Consider the following 18187-nt stretch of genomic DNA (forward strand, 5'->3'; position numbering starts at 1 on the left):
TACCGTTGCATTTGAAATTTCATCTTGGTGTCTTCATAAGATTTGTAGTAGACATCTTAAGGTTCATTCCAGAATTTGAATCACGTGAAAACTATTTTTCTAGATTAAGTTATGGTTTCTTAAATTTTAGGGTCTATATCAGTAAATTCTGAGATTTGAACCAGTTGGCTTCTTTTCGAAAACTGTACAAATTGGTTCGTTATATGAGTTTAGTGTCTTCATGAAAGTTATAGATGACATCTTAAAGATCATTTGAGAGTTGGGATCTCTCAAAAATAATTTTTCTATAATTAGTTATGAATTTTAAAAGTTAGACGGGACGGGACGGGCCTGACGGGACTCAAAATTTCAATCCCGCGTCCCGTCCCATTGTTTCTCTAATGGGACGGGACGGGACGGGACCGGTGTTTTTAGTTTCAAATCCCGCCGGGATCGGGACGGGACCAGGATTTACGGGATTTGTGCCCAGCCCTATTGAAAACGGATAAAGCTGAATTATGGGTCATCTTGTAAGTTTCAACAGTTTTGGTGACGTTATATTTGGAGAGGAATTCAAAAATTGGACCTAACTGATGTGTTTATGAAAGTTGAAGGAGCGAACTGATTTAAAAAAAAGTTGCAAAACTGAACTGATTTTGACGCCAAATATTTGGGGGGTAAACTGAATTTAATTCTAATAATTTTATTGAAAGATAGGATAATATAATAAAAGAAAATTTCAAATAAATCACTCTACTTTCAACATTTTGTTATTTATAAAGCCACCCTAAACTTTTTCCTCACATTTTACTAATAATAACTCGTCGAGAGAAAGAGTCATCAACTAAAAAAGAACACATATTACAAAGTTGGGTATAGTTGGGTATAAGGAGACGCCACACTAAACAATAGTGGATATTTTGCATAGAGTTACTTCGACAAATCTGATATCAACTCGATCTTTGTTAGAGAGGCAAAAACACAAAGAACGCTAGCTATGTCATCTACCGTCAAGTTCAAACTTTTTTTTGTCAAAGATGACAGTCAATAACTAAACTCTGTTGAATAGGAGATGTCCCACATCATAAATAGAATATAAGTTAGTGAGTTGATCATACCCAATTATACCGAGACATTTTATAATTAAAATTCAACACCTTACGAGTAGTTAAGTTTGTATATAATCGATACAATAATAAGACCATGAACCCATGTTTGTCGTTGTTTAACAAATTCTACCAAAGCTAGATGCGAGAATGTGCACAATGAGATTATCAGCAAATTCTTCAAAAAAAGTGATCCTCTAAACTGCTACTGATTATTATCATCCTCCGTGTTGGTATTTGAGATAAACCTCTACAAACACAGACTAAATTAAAACCACGAATATATAGAAAACAATTATCAAGTTGGAATTTTGGCAACTTCACAAGTCCACAAATGATAACAGGACACCTATCTAGGTTGTAACTAGAACAGCCCGTTCTATTCTATTCTATTCTAGTTATCACTTATCAATAAATAAATCATATGAGACCAATGAGATGGTGATGGCAGAAGAGAAGCTTTAATTTTCTACGACGTCTTTAAGTCTTTAACACCATTGTGCCACATATCAGAGAATATTGGATCTTTATGTCCTTCCCAACCTTATCTGCTATTACTAAATTATCAAAATTCATATCTAAATGGTCCACTTAACTAACTAAAACTCCTAATTATAACATAACAATACTGTAACAGGTTTTATTTTGATGTCATAAATTTATCATGTCCAATATCCATCTTCTCCTATCAAACGAAACATTCAAACTGCGGGCAATCAATCACCCTTGACTGAGCAACTAGCATACATTTGAAGTCCAAGTCATGCATTGCATGCCTTCAATATATACACTAGCTACAACGTAGAGGTCATTGCCAGTGTAGTGTAAACTGTACTGGACTCGTTCACATATTATATACAATTCTTAGAGCAACTCCAATAACTTCTTCTTCTGTCAAACTTGGCCGACTTCGACATGCACATTCATTCGGAGTCCTCATCAGCTTAAACAAACACTGAATTCAGTATCATCTTCCCAATCTGTTTGTCTGTCACAATCACATTCACAGTCCCAAATTTGAAATCAGTGACAAATATCACAATTTATTATAATAAAGACGATGGAAAATGGCAACGCATCCCCACACACAGAAAATGTCGATACTTCACCTATTTTAGTTATTCGAAGAAGATCGGGTATGTGGATTTAATACAAAGACCTCGACATTAATGTGTGTGCTACTATTTCTTGTAACCCAAGGATGACTAATTACGTTTATGAAGTAGGATTTCAGATGACTCTAATAGTCTAGTCTAAGCCACATTTTTACAAGAATCTCCACCTTGACGTGATTCGAGCCATCTTCAAATGTCTCACGATCCAAGTACCAAGAGCTCCATCTCGACTAAAGGTATCCAATTCCAAATCTTGTGATCCTAGTTCAAAGATGTTCACCAAATTTTAACTTGATCGTATGGGATACCAAGTCTCAAGCGTGACTTGGGCTTTAATACCAATTGTTATGAGGAAGTGGCAAATGGGTCACACATCCACGGTCCAATAATATCAATACTCCCCTCACTTTAACCGCCCGATGAGGAATGTCTATGAATACAAAGGCCTCTGCATTAGTGTGTGTTACCATTTCTTGTAACCCAATGATGATTATTCACATTTATGATGTGCGATTTCAAATGACTCTAACCTAAGTCACAATTTTCCAATAGCCTTGACGAGCCGGATTCAAAACAAAATTGACAACCCATACTTGAGATCTTGAACGATTAAATGAGTAGAAATACAAGAGCTCAACAGACTAGAGACTTGAGAGTGAGCCAAAATTTGCTTCCTTTCCACAATCAGCTAGTGCTTTTTGGAGATAGATCTGCCGGTTGGCTTGAGGCTGTTTTCCGATGGCGGTTGAGCAAACACAATGGCGGGGATTCGACACTTGACTCTTGCCTTCGGCTGAGATCGAGTTTCTGTGAGAAGCTAATTTTCTTTTAGTTAAAAAAAAAATTAATTTAATAGTGTTAATCCATGTCAATTAAGTCGATGGTCAGGCGTTAAATTCTCATTTGATGGCACAGGGTTTGACATAGGAAAATTGTGTACATGTGATGTCCTCCATAGTTTGATATCATCTCAAAATTTATTAATACAAAAAAAAAAAATAATATATATATATATATATATATATATAAACACACACATTTAATAAACTATAACATTATCTATTCGAGTTTTGAGGTCCGAATCTAAGGCACACAACAACTAGGCAAAAATCATTAAGGCTCTCTTAGTGATTAAACTTACATCTGTTAGTTTAATTAGTAGATAAAACACTTAATAAACCACAATATTATCCATTAAAACGGTTCAATCATGAGTTAGTGAGTTAGTGTTAGAGAATCAAACCAAAAACTCTTCCACAATCCCTCTCTTTCCCCTTCCTTCATTTGCTAAATATCACTAAATCACAAAATCCACATAAAATGCAAGTACATAATAGCAAATGCTACTTGGCTAAAAATAGCAAAAAATAGAAAATGAAAAATTACTTTAAAATAGAAAGCTTACTATATTTGTACCCTCACTACTTTATCCTCATCACTGGGCTCCACTAACAAATCTATAAAGCGATCCAAATCCAACTTCCCAGGTTCTCTCCCAGGAAACCAAAAACATGGTAAATTTAATTCCCTCATTTTTTTTCCTCTCTCCCTTTACGTGGCCCTTTAATTTTTTAACATTTAAAAAAAAAAAAAAACTTAATTTTTCAAAATTAAAAAAGAAGAAAAAAAGATGATCGGATTTATATTATTATTCCTTAAAAATAAACAAGTGTCAGTGTGTCTCTGTGTCTTTTTTTTTCATTTAAACTTTTTTCAATTTCTTTTTTTCTTTTCGTTTTAATTATCTCCCACTCTCCTCACACACACACCACTCTCTCTCTCTCTCTCTCTCTCTCTCTCTCGTTGGGTTGATCGCCGGAACCACCACCACCACCGCAATCAAGTCGCCGGCATTCCGGCGATCCGCCTCAGATGACTCTCCATTCCGATCCACCACCACCACCGCCACGGACTCTCCTCCAACACGGTATTACCTCTCTTCCCTTCTTCAATTCACTCTGATCACAACCAAAAAATCAAACCCAAAAAAAAAATAATCACTCCCCAATCGAATCCTCCCCTAATATGAATCGAACCCGCGCGCTGTTCCATGCATGCCGGATTCATCCATTTCATCAATTTCAGCTTCATTTCTCTATTCACATTTGATCCCAAATCCTAGGGTTAGGAAGAAAAAACCAAAACTATGTTCAAGAAAATCATCAAGGGAAATAAAAAGACCCCAAAGTCTGATTCTCATGATCCTTCCTCCTTCGCCTACGGCCCCCCGGGGCCCGCAATTCCGGGGCCGTTTCGGCTAATGTGGTCGTGAACCATGCTTCCCGTGCCGGCCCCACCGCCTCCGGCCCCAACTCCGGCGGGCCCAATCCCGTCCTGCCCCCTTCCGGAACCATCGAGCCTCTCCCTTTGTTTAGGGACGTCCCTGTTTCGGACCGGCAAACATTGTTCCTCAGGAAATTGCAGGTGTGCTGTTTTCATTTCGATTTTTCGGATACGCTCAAGGCGCCGAGGGAGAAGGAGATTAAGCGGCAGACGCTGTTGGAGTTGGTTGATTTTATTCAGTCTGGTTCGGGGAAGATCACCGAGACTTGTCAGGAGGAAATGATAAAGATGGTTTCGGTTAATATATTCCGGTGCTTGCCCCCGGCTTGTCATGAGAATACTGGCCAGGAGAATGTGGATCCTGAGGAGGAGGAGCTGTATTTGGAGCCGTCCTGGCCGCATTTGCAGTTGGTTTATGAGCTGCTGCTTAGATACATTGTGTCCTCTGATACTGATACCAAGGTGGCCAAGCGATATATTGATCACTCGTTTGTGTTGAAGCTGCTGGATTTGTTTGATTCGGAGGATCCGCGTGAGCGGGAGTATTTGAAGAACATTCTTCACCGTATATATGGGAAGTTTATGGTGCACCGCCCCTTTATAAGGAAGGCTATCAATAATATATTCTATCGGTTTATCTATGAGACAGAGAGGCACAGTGGGATTGCTGAGCTGTTAGAGATTCTTGGGAGTATAATTAATGGGTTTGCACTTCCGATGAAAGAGGAGCATAAGCTGTTTCTTGTCCGAGCACTTATTCCGCTGCATAAGCCTAAGCCGATTGCAGTGTATCACCAGCAGCTGTCCTACTGCATAACTCAATTTGTTGAAAAGGATTACAAGCTGGCGGATACTGTTATACGGGGATTGTTGAAGTACTGGCCAGTGACCAACTGCCAGAAGGAAGTTCTTTTCCTTGGAGAACTTGAAGAAGTTCTGGAAGCAACACAAGCTGCAGAATTTCAACGATGCATGGTTCCTCTCTTCAGGCAGATTGCCCGCTGCCTCAACAGCTCTCATTTTCAGGTTTGCAAATATTTATCCATCTTATTGGGTCACTTCTTTTAGTTTTTGGAGCCTTGTTAGTTATATACTACTAAATTCTATAACTTGTTGATTTTATGGACATGGTTGTCAATGATATCTCACTGTTTTGCGAATATAACTTATTGATAGTATTCTGCTTCTGCTTGGTTAAATTCTTTGCCTTGCGAACATTGTTACCTTGTTCCGCGCTCATTTGTACTTGTGATTTCATGGTATCAATATGTTGATCTGTTTGTCAAAGATTCTGTCATGTCTGATAATACCTCTGTTAAACCACATAATCTATAGCTTTCATTCATCTAGCTGTCTAGGTTCATCCCTGTGCTTCTGCAATCAATTAAATTGCTTGTAGTTAGGATGTTGGTTCTTTCCTGTAATTCGGTATTTACATAGTCTGAGGATCTTGTTCCTTTGATCTAGCTTTCTCATTGATATGAAATGTTTGTGCATGGTGATTATTTTGTTGCAACTCACTATGCATTTCGGAAAAGCTGCTTACTAGAAGTTGTTAACTACTATTTCAATTTTCTCATTCCCCTCTATCTCTATTTACTAGAGGATTTGTTGTTGGTAACTACAATTTCAATTTTCTCACTCCCCCTTTTCTCTATTTAGTAGAGGAGGTTTTTTTTTGAAAGGTACTAGAGGGTTTGTTGTTGGTCATTTTTTCCTATTCTGATAGATTCACTTATTCTTGTCCACTTTCTCTATTTACTAGAGGGTTGTTGTTGGTAACTACAATTTCAATTTTCTTACTCCCCCCTTTCTCTATTTAGTGGAGGGTTTGTTGTTGGTCATTTTTTCCTATTCTGATAGATTCACTTATTCTTGTGTTATGCTGCTGTTCTATTACATGGGGGAGGGAACAGGTGTTTTACCTTGCATCTTTCTCCATGAGGGGAACAATTTGCCTTTATATTGTCATATTTTGTGCAGCTATGGATATTTCTTTTATATTGGCTGGGAATGTTATTGTTAGTTTTCAGCTGTCAATCTTATTAAGAAAATGTAGACATATAAATGATCTAAACTGCCAATAGATTAGTGATCTTAGATGTTTAAGAACAAGTTCTTTTTACTGAAATATAGTTTTATCGTTTTCAAAGAATTTGATTTATTTATTGATAGAATTCAATGTTAGCAGATAGAAGACTGTTTTCGGGTTGACAGAAACAAAGAGGTCTTAGGGAGTTTGAAGAGGGAGGAGAGAGGGGGTTTGCCATGGTATTTCTATACAGTATATATGCTATTATTGAGAGGTCCTTGGTATTTATGTTTAAAATGCTAGTGCATGTGAAATTTCTATTGAAGAAACAGATAAACTATAATAACATTACAGTCAATGCAATCTTCTGAGAAAAAGTGGTAATATCTAGAGATACCTAGAAGCCACAATTTTGAAGACAATATCGAAAGTAATATATGAGAAGAGCTAGGTCACTTTATCACAAGTAACGAGTGATGATATCTGTTGGAAAAAAAGAAGAAGGGCAGATTGCTGTGTGGGGAAAGTTCCCTATAAAGAAAGCACTAATTTGAGTGGGATTTAAAGTAGCCATGTGGTGGCACTGTTGGTGGGTTGTGTGGCTGGGGGACAGGTTAAGTGTTAGGTTGATACCAATTTGGATGGAGCAATGATGGAGGTGAGTCAGGTCACATTTGTCGAAAATTTTACTTCAGTTTAGGGTTTAGTGGTTTTCAACGCATTCAAGAATATGCTTGTTGTGATTGACGGTATTTGTGATGCCATCTATCTCCTAGAGCTTCCTACTGATAGCTTTCCTGATTTGGGAAGTCCATTCTTTTAAGTTTTTGATCATGCATGATTTTTTAAGAGATTTGACACTGGTTAGCTTAATGGAATGGTTTCATTGGTCTGAAGTACTTCCACATTTTCATTTCAAGCATTTATAGGTATTTATCTTGCCACGAATCAGGTTGCCTAGTGCTGTCATATGGAAGTATATTGGTATTTATTAAAATGGGGAAAACTTTTGAATTTTTTTGCAATGGTGCCATAATATGCTTATAAGTCTGCTACCCAGCTTAGAAATGTAGCTATATTTGGTACTGTTAAACTAATCTCATTGACATGACTTGAGGACTGTTTGAAATTTTAAAGTTGGATTCTTATATTTGTGTGCTAATCCTTTCAAGTTTATAGCATTAATAAATCAGAAATTTCCAATCAAACTTTGTAAAGTTGTATGTCACTATATATTACTCCGAAGATGGCATTTTCTTGAAATTTTAGCTTAGTCTGGTTTGCATTGCAGGTTGCAGAACGAGCACTCTTTTTGTGGAACAATGAGCACATTGTGAGTTTAATTGCTCAGAACCGGAATGTTATATTGCCGATTATTTTTGAGGCATTGGAGAACAATATTTCAACTCATTGGAACCAAGCAGTTCATGGGCTCACTGTCAATGTTCGGAAAATGTTTTTGGAAATGGATGCCGATCTGTTTGAAGAGTGCCAAAGGCAGCTTGCAGAGAGAGAGGCAAGGGCCAAGGAGGTGGAAGAACAGCGGGAGATGACATGGAAAAAACTGGCTGATGCAGCCGGAGAGGATATGATTACAGCCTAAATGATCAACCAGGGTTTCCATGTACCTGCCGGCACTGGAAAGTGAATGGAAGGAAGATAACAAGTCTGCTCCACCTCTCATTTTGGTGGTATTCTTTTTAATTATTTTTTTTTGCGTTTTAATTTTTTGATCTCGATTCCAGTCGTTGAAGATATCAGAAGAAGCGGTGATAATGTAATTTAAGCTGTACGGAATTTGTTAGCAACATGCTGCAGATTAAGAATGATTTGTGAAATATATTCTGTATTACCCTTCATTTTTTTTTATTCTCCTGCAGTCAGGTATTGAATCTTTCATTTTTTCTGTAATTCCACAACTGGGAAAATTCATGAAGTTTAAGTTCTGGTTTTGCCATTTGCCATTTGGCTTACCTTTCCAATAAATTCTAGACAGACTGTTGTTCACCTGAAATTTGAAATATTCCAAGGAAAAAGACCAAAACCAATGAATTTTGGAAGGGCAAGGCATTATGCAACTTCCAAAAAGCCAAAGTAAGAGGCACAAAGCAAGAACATTTGTATACTATTGTCAGAATCTATCAACTCAAAGTATTATGGACATTCTCTTGTTCAATAAATCTGTGTGAAAAGATATAAAAACAATCGATAATCATACAAAATAATATTGTTTCATATCTTTGTGAAAAGATAGAAAAACAATCGACATCCATACAAATTAATATTGTATTAGCAATAATTTTATCCGATATGTATTGTAGAATACATGACCTTAAAGGCTTAAACCACTATTACCAATTTACCATATGTATAAAGAGACCATCCAAATACTACACAAGATCCAGAATGACGGCTCTATTTACTTCATGGTCACCGTAACATATTCAATTACATTCTTTTTTGATAATATGATAAACACAAAACCCTGAGCGGCCTCAGGTCTCGTTTCCTAGCATTATCCTCCATTTTGTGGCTTCCTTCCTTCCTTGCTCTGTTTCTCTTATCAATCGTGTGAGTCACCCATTCCTTCTCTGAATTCAGGAACAAGCAAAAGACCCTTATGTCCCGCAAAGGAGGAGCTGCGGCTTCACTGCCAAAGGACGCACCTTGGAGGGCCTCAAACGCCAGACCCCTCCCCAGAATCCACCATTCCCCTATTCTTCGTGTCCCCCAAAACCCCACTACAAATTACGCAATCTACGTCATGAAGGTCCTTCTCTTTCTTTGTAGACTTGTAATTACTGGGTTTTAATCATCTGGGTCCTCATCAAAATGGGTTCTTTTGCAGCAACCCAATCCGGTTGGAACCGGGTTGGCCAGGGACGCCATTGTGGAAGCGGCTGGACCCGATTGCATTGTTCCGGGTCAAGTCACACCCGTCAAATTACTTGGTCTTAAGGTAAACCATGCAAGATGATTTGGTCCCATTTTGTAGTTAACTAAAGTTTGCGTGTGAATTTGAAGTCATTGATGTTCTATTTCACTAATGGCTTAAGCATTGTGTTGGTTGTCTGCGGTTAAGCTGGCATATGCTAACTTCATGTGAATGAAATGCTTAGCTTTATGTTGTGTGAGTTTAAAATGGCTGGGTTTTATGCTTCGGCAGCATTTGTGTAGGACATTGCTTGATGTTTTAACCATTGTATCTTCTTTCCTTTACTCATATTACCCACAAAGTTTGTACCAATAAGCTTGCTGTGATTGCTTTCTGTTGTATGTTACACTTTTAGGAAAACAGAGTTAAGTGGTCACATTTTATAATGTAAAAAGGGAGAATCTTTAATGCTGGATACTTTTGATTATTGTTCTTGTGTTATAAGCATTTTAAGTTTGAATGAAATGCCATTTGCCTTTACTTGGTTGTAGTTTTCGGTTTTTAAACCTTTAGCTGATGTTTGGCATGCAGGTATGGCCTATTGAAGTTGACCTACAATTTTTGCAACCCGTTGGACGTGAGCTTAAGTCGATTGGAAAGGTAAATCTCCATATTTCAGATAGCTTTATATTTGTTGGATGGTTTGGGTTACCATTTTAATTTTTAATGAAATCTGATAGCTTTAGATTGAAGAATTTAACAATAATTGTCCTTGCGTTGGTATTGTCCAAGCAAACTGCCGATGCCAGTTCCCAGTTACATGGAATAGGAAAGTAGGAATGAAAAGTTATGGCAACTTCGAGTAATAAAGAGAAGAAATAGGTTTAGATTAAGTAACCTTTCTGAGCATTGTAATTGATAAATGGGTTTTCTCCATAGTGAAATCAGCCTATGATAGAGCCAGTTTTCCTCGCCTGCTTACCTTGTTTGATCTGCTAAGATTATGCCACTTGTTCTCCTCTATCATTTAAAGATATTTGTCAGTATTTCGGTTGAATCACATTAAATTAAAAAAATGAACTTTGCCCAGCTGCATAATGAAGTTCTGAGTTGGTAATCCATATTCTTGCTACTAAAAACCCAACCCGTCTGGAAGTATAGCTAGTTTTTATAATAAAAATATAAAATGGAAGCAGGTTTCAGTTGTATCTGATAAATATGTGATCTTTGTTTCTAGATTAGGAGTATTAATTTTATACATTCACTTACTTGAAAGCGAACAGGGAAGTTGACACTTTACGGCTGTTATATTGGTCTTAAAATTGTAACTTCCATGCGTTATTGGAGATAATTTATTTGTTTTCTTCCCATCGAGTACTTGGTTTTGTCAGGAACCAAGACATTGCTCTTCTAGTAGATAATACTTAAAATCTACATTTCTATAGGACCTCAATGATTGACACAGTGATATATATTTCTTTCATGCAGTTCATGGATGATGCTGTCAATCTCATGAATAAATCATTTATAGATCGCTAGTACACTGGTTTCCTGTTATCAGGAGGAGAGAGTTGCAATGAGCAGGAATCGGGCTAGGAACCTTCACATGCAATTACATCTCCTTCTAAGTTGTCTCTTGCTTGTGCTCTAGTCAAATTCCTAGAATTTAAGTCAGAAGCAGAAGATATCTTATGTTGTATTTTTGCTTTAGATTTCTCTTCTTTTCAACATTGTTTTGGGCCCAGCCCAGAACTCTACGGATGTGTAGATGTGACATGAATACTTTTTACTGAAATTTATATAAAATGAGGTTCCGTCTGGTTTTGTTACTTTGGAAAGCCTTTGGACACATTAATTCATAAGCTGCTTAAAGTCTTGAATCTTGTCAATTGGTTATGGATCAAACATAAAAACTCAGATGAAGTTCTTCATCCAATAAACCCTTCTTTCGTTATTTTTTGGTCGAAAACAGTAAACCTTTTTCTCTGTTCATCGAGCTCGACAAGCTTCTAGTCCAAGTTCTCCTTCTGAATGCAAATAACATAATGCTTCTAGACCAAGTTCTCTTCAGATAATATAAAGTATACAGAAGATCCATTATTCTAGTTCTTTCAAATCTTCCCTTACTTCACTACCTTCCAAAACATTATCTCTAGCCTTTCCCATTTTTGCTATAATCATACAGTCAAACTACGTCCGCTCTGCTAACGTTTTCCAGAATAGGCAGAGACAAAATGGCTATATTTGCTCTGGATTAATATAAATATTTTTCATACCAGAACCACCACTGCATATAGAGCTAAAACATGTGATGCAAATAGGAGAGATGAAGGTACAATGAACTGAAACTTCATGAGATGACCTAATTGTTTCCCTAAAAGCACGAAGTTATGTAGGCCAAAGGTGGAGTTCCCACAAACTAGTGTTGTCCACCTAGTGTGCCATCAAAGAGATTCTCATCACTCTAAGTTTTCCCAACTCTCTACTCTGCTTCTCATATAAAAGGGTTTACTGTCTCAGGGTTTGTCACTCCAACAATGGCTTATGAAGCAGCAGCTGTTGAAGGCGAAAACCTGCGCAAAGGTCCATGGCTAGAAGAGGAAGATGAACGACTCACCATGTATGTAAGACTTAAGGGGAATCGGAGGTGGGATGCATTAGCCAAGGAATCAGGTATGTATGGTGATTCCTATTGGAAGTAGGAGATATGCAGGATATGTTTATTCTTGTATTCATCAAATAAACTGAGAAGCTGTTCACATGCTGCAGGTCTAAGGAGAAGTGGTCGGAGTTGTAGGTTGCGGTGGTTGAACTATCTCCGCCCCAATCTTAAGCATGGTCACATTACCGTAGAAGAAGAGAAAATTATCCTTCAGCTTCATGAACTTTGGGGTAACAAGTAAGTTTTGACATCATTATTTTCTTAAAACATTATTAGCAATGTTTCCCAAGTGATTAACTAGGCTGCACTAAGTTTGCCAAGTGTTGCTCTAACTCTATTTACCTTGTATGCAGGTGGTCGAAGATTGCAAGAATGTTGCCAGGAAGAACTGATAATGAGATCAAGAACTACTGGAGGACACATTTAGTGAAGAAAGCACAAATTCAAGATGGTGATGCTGCATCTGCTGGAAACTTGCAATGTACATCGAACAAGGCCCAACAAGGTTATTTTTTTCAAGAAGGTGGTGATATGAGTGCTGATAAAAAATATGAGTTTGATCAATATCAGGACTCGGTTGAGGATATATGGGGAGCGAGGGAAACTTACTCTGATGATCTCTGTTTATCGGACTTTGCCTTGCCAAGCTCTCCATATGAAACACGGCTATCAGATTGGATATTTGAATTATCAAGTGAGCAAAGTGGCATAACATGGACTTCAGATCATGATACTAATGCGTGGGATTGTTCAAGTTCCCTCTGGGACATGAACTAACCCCACTACTTTCGATTTTATCCACCTAGGAGAGACTAATGGGATGTACTAATGCAATGCACTGCCCTGCACTTAGGAAGAAGTAGATCCTTCAAACTGTAACTCAGAATGGCATCCGTGTGCATCCCAACTTTCTTAATCAAATCTATATTTGTCGATATTATCTGTCTCTTTCACACTGATAAGCTGTTGCCTTTTCATTTTGTCATCGTAAATGTGGTAATGAAATAATGACTGCGTAGTCCCCAAATTTGTTTACAAATTCTCCATCCACCATTTTTATTTGTATATGACTGAGATTCAAAGAGGGTTCGATTTTGAATAAAAACAGCGATACTACAATACTTCACCTCATCCTGTGCTTAGTGTACAAGCATATTATGACCGTGCATGTAATACATAAGCAGACCCCGAAAACAACAAAGCAGTCACAATGCAAACATTTAGAACCTTTCAATTCTGAGCAGAAGAGCCATTTCCATTTTAAAGTATTTCCCTATCAATTAGTCTTCTGATTTCTACTTACGCTAGACCATAAAGATCACAAGAGCAGCATGCTAATTGCGAACAGATCAATTCTGAATGTTTTATTATTGCTCCCCTTATTCTTTAAGTTTCAATCAGGTTACCAGGTTTGTTATTTATCCATTCATCTTCTGTTGATTCCAATGAGATATATGATACATCCTAATTCCTAACCTATAATTCTGAACTTTTTAGTGAGAGCTTTGGTGGTTATCAAATACGTTTACCTCTGTTATAAGTTGAAATACTGCACCGTTGTATTGAATATTAAAACATCAAATTGAGCACTTAGCTAATTTTCTTCACTCTAGCGTGCTCAAGGATGAGAAATTCGAGATCACAGATTCAAGCATGGAATTACAGCAGTGTAACAGAAGTCACATACAGAGTAAAACAGTTAACCACATGGTATACGTAAGCATGTAACTTAGACCTACCAATGTCCAATGGCCAAAGTAAAACCTTTGGCACTATCATCTCTCCCACTCTTATGAGTCTTATCTGTAAACAGATGACAGAAGATATAGTAGAAAACTGATCGCTAGCAATCAGTATGCTGCTTGTTGTACGTCTTGATGATCAAAAGTTGGTCAAGCGTAAGCAAAAAGCAGAAGATAATATTATCCACCCAGCAATATTATGGCTACATGAACTGAACTCTTCAGCAGACGTCACAAATGCCCCAAGTTCTTCATGTTTTAAAACCTAGCACCAATATATCATCACCTTCTATCCTGCTTTCTGAACAGTAGTATTCAAGTTAGTAGCCCAGACTGGACTGAGTGTATGGATGCTCAAATTAAAGCACAAAGACTACATATATATAGTTGTAGACAAAAGTTTGTCCAAACTTGAATAATAAAACTGATATGGAACTAGATAGGAACTGCATCACCCTTTATCATATTCAGACACCAGCAGTACTCTTCATTTAAATAGTAGCTTAAAAATCAGATGTATATATGCTCTAGAAGACATCATTTATCCCGATAAAAAGCAGATTAGTTAGTTAATTAGTAGTCATTAGTCTTGTATTTCCAAATAAAACCTGGTATGTGAATAGGTGATATGGCAGCTGCCTTGCTTATAACAAACATTAGTCTCAGTTTATTACGAGATAAAACGTTGTTATACAATCACTGAAACTAAAAGCTTAAACGAGCCAGTAAGCCTCGTATGTGGAATATTAACCGGTATGACTACGTGCAAAAATAGAACAGAGATCGATTAATCTGTATATGTCAGATTAATTTGTATATGTCAGACAACCATGAACTCAAAAGTTTAATCCATAATAACCTACCAGGTCAACAATGTACAGCAAGCTAACAATAAGTTGAAATTGAAACCATTAATTGGTTAATTTCTCATTGCGATCAAATGCAAGTCAGGGATGATATACAAAAACAACAAGCACGAGAATGGGATAAAAAAGGTAAAGAGAGTAGAGGTGGATGAAAGCGGCTGCATTGGCATGTTGGTGCTGCTTCCGGACATTTCATCCTCATAATCCGGCCCTGAATCGAAGCCTTGGTTCGGGCCTGTGTTCCACTTCCCCAGGTTGTTGTCCCTGCTCATTCAAATTAGCATTATAATTCATTCACATTCTGAGAGCACCTTTGAACAGTTCTTTCCATTTAAATTCAAAAAAGAACTAAACCCAATTCTCAAAGACTTTATACACTAGCTAATAAACAAAGAGTTAAACACTGCAGTAACCCAAAGAAGCTTTTGTTTGTTCCATACTTCCAAGACCCATATAGCCAGAAAAAAAAATGATTAGACAAAAGAGCCTTGCATAAGAAATCGCTTCTAATGGTAACACTCTCGGACAATAAACCTCCGAATGGTCTAGTTTTCCTTCTATTACAAGTGCTTATGAAGTATCAAGCGCTTTATGTGTTATCTAAAACATTTTCATTGCTTTCTTAAGATGTTACATCCTTAGAAAGGACTAGTATACAAAGCACCGTGAATCTACCACTTGTATACAAATCCATAAACATTTCCCTTCCAGCTAAAAACTTACCTAGCTAAGTCACCCTTCTACATCTACAACCCTAATCCCAAAACCCTAATGAATTGAATCCATTAACATATATTATTTTAGTTAATAACACAAAAGGATGTATTAATAACACTGGCCAGAGCGAAATGTTGGAAGCAAAAACATAATGCTCCTTGTTTGTCCCAAGATAAACCCAACCTCAAACAAACTGGATTTAGATTCTAACTCAACCCACCTTAAATCAGGGCATGAACTAGTTAATTATGAAAAGGGATTCCCCACTAAATTAGGAAAAAAGTAAAAGTGAAACCCTAAAATAAAGTAAAAAAGAAAAAGAAAGAGAGCCAAAAAAGAAAAAGAAAGAGACCTGCCACCAACACCAAGAGCACCAGCGTGCATGATTAGTTGGTCAATAAGCACCGCTGACTTAGGCTCCACACTGTAAGCCTTCTCGTACTTGATCTCCACACCGGCGCCGGACGCCACAAAGAAGGCTCCATTTACCATTATGTCCCCCTCCGACCGCCAGTTCCACCCTCTCCACTGCCCCTCCCCCGTGTCCACCCGCTTCGTCACCTCCTTGGCGTTCCTATTCGTCGGCGCAGTGTACCTGTTCCCCTGGCTATTTATCGTAGGGTTCCCACTCCCGCCGATCGCGTACATCTCCCATGCAGTGAAGTCGTTGTTCACTACGTGGATGTAGCCGCGTCTGCACCTAGGCATGCGCTGCACTAGATTCTCCCCGAAATGGTTGAAGGCTATGGTCACCTGCATGCCGGAGTCCGGCAAGTAGTCGTCGCTGTGGCCGAGGAGCATTACCTCGTTGTGGTTGGAGAAGTAGTTGTTTGAGATTGTGATGCCTGTAGAACCCATCACGGCGTCGATGAGACCGTCCTTGCAGTGTGATAGGCTGCAGTGGTCGACCCATATGTCTTTGGACCCGAAGATGGAGATGCCGTCGCCATCCGACTTCGTGCGGTAGCCGTAGTGGGTTGGGCTTGACCGCACATTTGTATTCCCTGCAGAGTGGTAAATGGTAAAATGTTAAGTGACGGTAAATTTTACTGTGGCATGCTTTACCCAAATTATGGTAAGTTACAAAATTACACGGTATCTGCCGTGTCTTTACAAGCAAGACAAATACGGAGATGGAGATGGAAGTACACAGTGTAATACATATTAGTCATTTATGTGTTAGGATTTAAGACTACTATTATGAATGTCGTCTACTCTCAGTTATTTATATGGTATCGTGTATCTACACACTGCATAGAATACTATGATTTTGTTCGAACAAAAGAATCCCACCCAAATAAAAGAATGTGTGGAATTATTAGTAAACTACATATGTCGAGGGTGGCCAACATGTGCAATCACTAGCAATCCAAGGTTTTAAAGATTTTATCGAATCATCAAGCTACTATGAAAACTTAGACCAGACAAATCAGACACATCAAGCTATTACGAAATCAGATAAGGCCAACCAAACACTTGAAGCTACCAGGAAACTTAGATACAGACAACCAATGTATATCAATTATCAAGTAAATTTGCAAGTATACCTGAAACAGAGTATATAATTCGCAAACTAAAGTGAGAAAAGAGTACATGGTCTTCGGTAAAATGCATCAAAGCAACTAAAGCAGGGAAAAGCAAACATTCCTTTGAGATTTTCTTCTCTTCCCTCTAAGAACATGAATGGACCACGCACATTTTCTTGCAACTATAGAAACGCATATTCATGAATAAGAAACTGAGAAATTTGTTTTTACCTGACTGAACACAATGGTGGATATGCACATTGTGGATGATGACATTGCTTATGTACTGCAAAGTAATGCATCCCCCGCCCGTAATGTGAACATTAGCTCCTCTCCCATCAACAGTCTTGTAGCTATTAAAGATGAGCTCCTGATTAAGCTTGATGAGCATGTTGCTAGGGAACACAATCCACAATGGTTCCGGCTGTATCACGGCGTATCTCAGAGTCCCCGGCTTTGGATTCACGGCATCATCGTCGGAAGAGTCAGTGACAATGTAGTACTCCCCACCTTTGCCTCCAAGAGCATACTGACCAAACCCGATTGCGCAGTCCGCTAAGCGTTGACGGTTGTTGGGCCAGTCCGGGTCGCATTTCCAGCAATCGTCGATAGGGTTCCCGGTTAAGCATGAAGAGAACTGCTCTCTCTGGGTTACTTGCAGCATTTCCCTTCTTACTACAGAAGCATTTACCCTCCTGCAAGAGAATCAAAAAGAAAGTATTACTCAGATGTCAGATCTACAAAGAAACGGTTGAAAGAAACAGAGGTGAATAATGTACCTATGAACTTCTTGAACAACTTCCTCTGGGTTGGGATGTTGGCCTGGAAGAGTGAGGTTGAGGTAGGCTGCTTTAGCAAGAGAGAATGAAGCGAGAAGAGAGATGAGGGCAATGCAGGTTCTGGTTAGCATCTTTGAAGGAATGTTTGGAGGGATTAGTAATAGCTAGGTAGCTCTTAGAAATGGTTAGGCCTCTTTGGAGGAAAATGGGGTTAGTGTTCAGTGATTGAGGAGTGGAGAAGATGGTGAGCAGGTTGTTGTTTCTTCTCACACTCCTCCTGTTTCCTAATTACTGTATCGATCCAATTGGGTTATTTTTTCGTCTTCCTTTATAATCATAAGGATAAGACTTTTGGGATTCACTAATGGAGGTGAAAAGGAAAAGAGAGAGAGAGAGAGAGAGAGAGAGAGAGAGAGAGAGAGAGAGAGAGAGAGAGAGAGAGAGAGAGAGAGAGAGAGAGAGAGAGAGAGAGTAGAGAGTAGTAGAGTAGTAGTAGTAGTAGTAG

The 18187-nt window shown here is 38.3% G+C and overlaps 3 protein-coding genes and 1 pseudogene across 4 annotated transcripts; 3 read left to right on the forward strand and 1 right to left on the reverse strand.

Moving 5' to 3' along the window:
• Positions 1-4346: 4346 nt before the first annotated feature.
• Positions 4347-8372, forward strand: LOC101301601 (annotated as a pseudogene). The gene is made up of 2 exons (XR_185079.1): positions 4347-5509; positions 7807-8372. The product of XR_185079.1 is annotated as a serine/threonine protein phosphatase 2A 57 kDa regulatory subunit B' alpha isoform-like (transcript).
• A 585-nt stretch (positions 8373-8957) lies between these two features.
• On the forward strand, positions 8958-11140 carry LOC101301891. Its single transcript, XM_004304427.1, has 5 exons — positions 8958-9014; positions 9117-9285; positions 9364-9474; positions 9982-10050; positions 10879-11140. Exons 2-5 carry the CDS (start codon positions 9136-9138, stop codon positions 10927-10929), a joined length of 381 nt encoding a protein of 126 aa, XP_004304475.1. The 5' UTR covers positions 8958-9014; positions 9117-9135; the 3' UTR covers positions 10930-11140.
• A 783-nt stretch (positions 11141-11923) lies between these two features.
• Positions 11924-12829, forward strand: LOC101291271 (transcription factor MYB48-like). Its single transcript, XM_004306213.1, has 3 exons — positions 11924-12063; positions 12160-12289; positions 12406-12829. The coding sequence occupies exons 1-3, from the start codon at positions 11928-11930 to the stop codon at positions 12827-12829; spliced, it is 690 nt and encodes a 229-aa protein (XP_004306261.1). The 5' UTR covers positions 11924-11927.
• Positions 12830-14713: 1884 nt separating this feature from the next.
• LOC101291559 (probable pectate lyase 12-like) lies at positions 14714-17813 on the reverse strand. The gene is made up of 4 exons (XM_004306214.1): positions 17683-17813; positions 17135-17598; positions 15730-16381; positions 14714-14924 (listed from the first exon to the last, which is right to left on the reverse strand). Exons 1-4 carry the CDS (start codon positions 17811-17813, stop codon positions 14714-14716), a joined length of 1458 nt encoding a protein of 485 aa, XP_004306262.1.
• Positions 17814-18187: the final 374 nt, after the last annotated feature.

This window comes from Fragaria vesca, linkage group LG6 (assembly GCF_000184155.1).
Source record: "Fragaria vesca subsp. vesca linkage group LG6, FraVesHawaii_1.0, whole genome shotgun sequence".
NCBI lineage: Eukaryota > Viridiplantae > Streptophyta > Magnoliopsida > Rosales > Rosaceae > Fragaria > Fragaria vesca.